The sequence below is a fragment of the Quercus suber genome, unplaced genomic scaffold, assembly GCF_002906115.3.
Source record: "Quercus suber isolate HL8 unplaced genomic scaffold, Cork oak 2.0 scaffold_460, whole genome shotgun sequence".
In the NCBI taxonomy this organism is placed as follows: Eukaryota; Viridiplantae; Streptophyta; class Magnoliopsida; order Fagales; family Fagaceae; genus Quercus; species Quercus suber.
In genome coordinates this window covers 204,857-207,913 of record NW_027069911.1, presented here as the reverse complement: position 1 = coordinate 207,913, position 3,057 = coordinate 204,857, and the positions used below count along the sequence as shown (strand labels likewise).

At 36.1% G+C, this 3,057-nt stretch overlaps 1 protein-coding gene across 1 annotated transcript; it reads left to right on the top strand.

Moving 5' to 3' along the window:
• Window positions 1-747: 747 nt before the first annotated feature.
• Window positions 748-2,504, top strand: LOC112025355 (tetrahydroberberine oxidase). Its single transcript, XM_024058017.2, has one exon. The coding sequence runs from the start codon at window positions 777-779 to the stop codon at window positions 2,364-2,366; it is 1,590 nt and encodes a 529-aa protein (XP_023913785.1). The 5' UTR covers window positions 748-776; the 3' UTR covers window positions 2,367-2,504.
• The last annotated feature ends 553 nt before the right edge of the window (window positions 2,505-3,057 follow it).

Sequence of the window (3,057 nt, the reverse complement as noted above, 5' to 3'; positions counted from 1 at the left end):
ATCCTCAATGTTAGGATCACATTTGAGATGGTTTTCGTGATCTATTTGATCAATTTATAAATGTTACTAGTGTTATGTTAACGAGTGTGTTTAGAGCAATTGTTAATAAACAATTTTAGAAAAGTTTTGACATTACTTTTTATGAGAAATAAAAAATCGTCAAAAAAATTAATTGTTTTTTTCCATAAAAATTTCTAAAAATATATCTTAAACCAATGCTCATAGAGCATCCATTAACTTTTCTCATTTTACAATAATAATATACTATGCAAATATGTTGCGAGCGGTTCCATCATTTTGCAAAGTATCAAGTATAGTAGCCTTACATAATAGGTTTTCATTTTGCAAAAAACGTTACATGAACTCCTCTTTTTTACAACCTATATATATATATATATATATATATTTTTTTTCCCTAGCATTACTCCTCTCTCTCTCTCTCTCTCTCTCTCTCTCTCTCTCTGAGTTTGTTTGAATCGGTCTTAATGGTATTTTCAACAACTAAATTTTCAACAACTAAATGGTATTTTCGCCTTTATTTTATGGAAAATGAGAGGATCACTTCAAATCTTTATTTTGGAAATGCACTTCATGCTACTAAAATGCTATAAATAGATTAATGCAATAATCACGAACTATTTTACAACATTTTACAAAATGTTGTTGTGGCTAATTCTTATAGGTTTACATTTATAACCACGATTAACATCATTTCTCTAGCATTTTATCTATAAATAAGGAAGCTCTCATCCAGTTTCAATAGCCAAGCACAAACAATGAAGTTATCAGATTATTTATTTGTGTTTACTCTACTTTTCTCATTTTTATTGGTAACTTCAGCTCATACTCATGAAGATTTTCTTCAGTGTTTGACCCTTCATTCCGAAAAAGACAAACCAATTTCTAATATCATTTACACCCCATCCAACTCCTCATATTCATCTGCCTTGAATTCCTACGTCCGAAACACCAGATTCTCAACACCTTCCACCCCGAAACCCCGAGTCATTGTTACACCATTGGGTGTTTCACAAATTCAAGAAACACTTTATTGTGCCCAAAAACATAGAATCCAAGTAAGAGTCAGAAGTGGTGGACATGATTACGAGGGTCTTTCTTTTGTTTCTCCTGAACCATTCGTCATACTTGATATGATTAATCTTCGAAACATTTCTATTGATGTAGAAAATAACACTGCCTGGGTTCAATCCGGTGCAACCCTGGGTGAATTATACTATTGGATTGCCAATAAGAGTAGAACTCTTGGCTTTCCAGCTGGAGTTTGTCAAACAATAGGTGTTGGTGGACATTTCAGTGGGGGAGGGTATGGCACATTGTTGCGCAAATATGGCCTTGCTGCAGATAATGTTCTTGATGCACATTTGATTGATGTTAAGGGAAGATTCCTTGACAGAAAATCAATGGGAGAAGATCTCTTTTGGGCCATTCGAGGAGGAGGAGGGGCTAGCTTTGGAGTCATTGTTTCATGGAAAATCAAGCTGGTTCCTGTTCCAGCAAATGTGACTGTGTTCAGAGTCAGAAAGGACTTGGAACAAAATGCAACCAAAATTCTTCATCGGTGGCAGTATGTTGCACCCAATATTGATAGAGACCTCTTCATTCGTGTAATCTTAACAGGTTCAGGCTCTGTCCAATACGGGAATAGGTCGGTACATGCATCGTTCGAATCCATTTACCTAGGAGGGAAGGATAAGCTCCTTCCGTTGATGCAAAAGAGCTTTCCTGAGCTTGGTTTGGTGAGTGAAAATTGTACAGAAATGAGCTGGATTCAATCTATTCTCTACTTTGCTGGATTCCAAAATGGACAATCCCTAGAAGTTTTGCTAAATAGGAGTCTGACAGTCAACTCTTATAAAGCGAAATCCGACTATGTGAGGCAGCCCATTCCCGAGGCTGCGTTGGAAGGGATTTGGCCAAGCTTTTTTGAGAAGGAGGCACAGTCATCTGTGATAATCCTGAATCCATATGGAGGGAGAATGAGTGAAATTTCGGAGTCTGCAACACCTTTCCCACATAGAGCTGGCGTCATCGGCAAAATCCAATACTTGGTGTATTGGTCAGAAGAAGGGACAGTGGCAACCAAAAAGCATGTACGCTGGATGAGAAGGCTTTACGCTTATATGGCTCCCTACGTTTCAAATTCTCCAAGGGAAGCTTATATAAATTATAGAGACCTTGACATAGGTAAAAATAACAAAGGCCGCCGCACAAGTTTAAGACAGGCAAGCGTATGGGGTACTAAATATTTTAAGAACAACTTCAAAAGGTTGGTGGTTGTGAAGACTGTATTTGATCCGACTAATTTCTTTAGGAATGAACAAAGCATCCCGCCTCTTTCATTCTAGTGGATGAAGCGAAGTGATTTGGGATACTTTTTTTTGCAATGATATATTGCTAGTCTTGTTTCTTTTCTTCTTCTTCTTCTTCTTCTTCATTTTTTTTTTTTGAATGCCAAAGATTGTACTCACAATAAAGCTTAAACTTTAAATAAAATAAATAAAAAAGGCTTTATTAAGTATAAATAAAGGCTTCGATGAGATTGTAAAGATCGATCCTTAAGTCTCTTACATCTTATGATAAATTCATTCTCTATACATTGGTTTAAGTATGTATTATAGTTTCATGTTGAGCATTTGGCTTGATGTGTCTTCATAGGTCTTGAGCACCTGCATGATAGTATGACAATATTGTTTTAATGATGTGTTAGTTTTGGGCTCCTCTGCACTTAATGCAATTCAAAAAAACTAGGATTAAACTAGGGCAGATTTTGCATTAAGAACTTATCTATTGATTCTCAAAGCAAGCTAATCAAGAAATGTCCAAATATCACTGCACATCCTTAGCATGATAGTTACTCTACAAATACAAATTTTTGTAGGGTGGATTGGGGGGCGGGGAATGCTAAGAAGGCAATGGTTGAGGTTCAAGTGTAACGTCTTTAGTTCCAAAAATAAAAAATGAAAAAAATGTTAGATTTTTTAGATCTAGACATGCCCCACCTACCCCACTTATTTCCCACCACTCATTCTCACAATA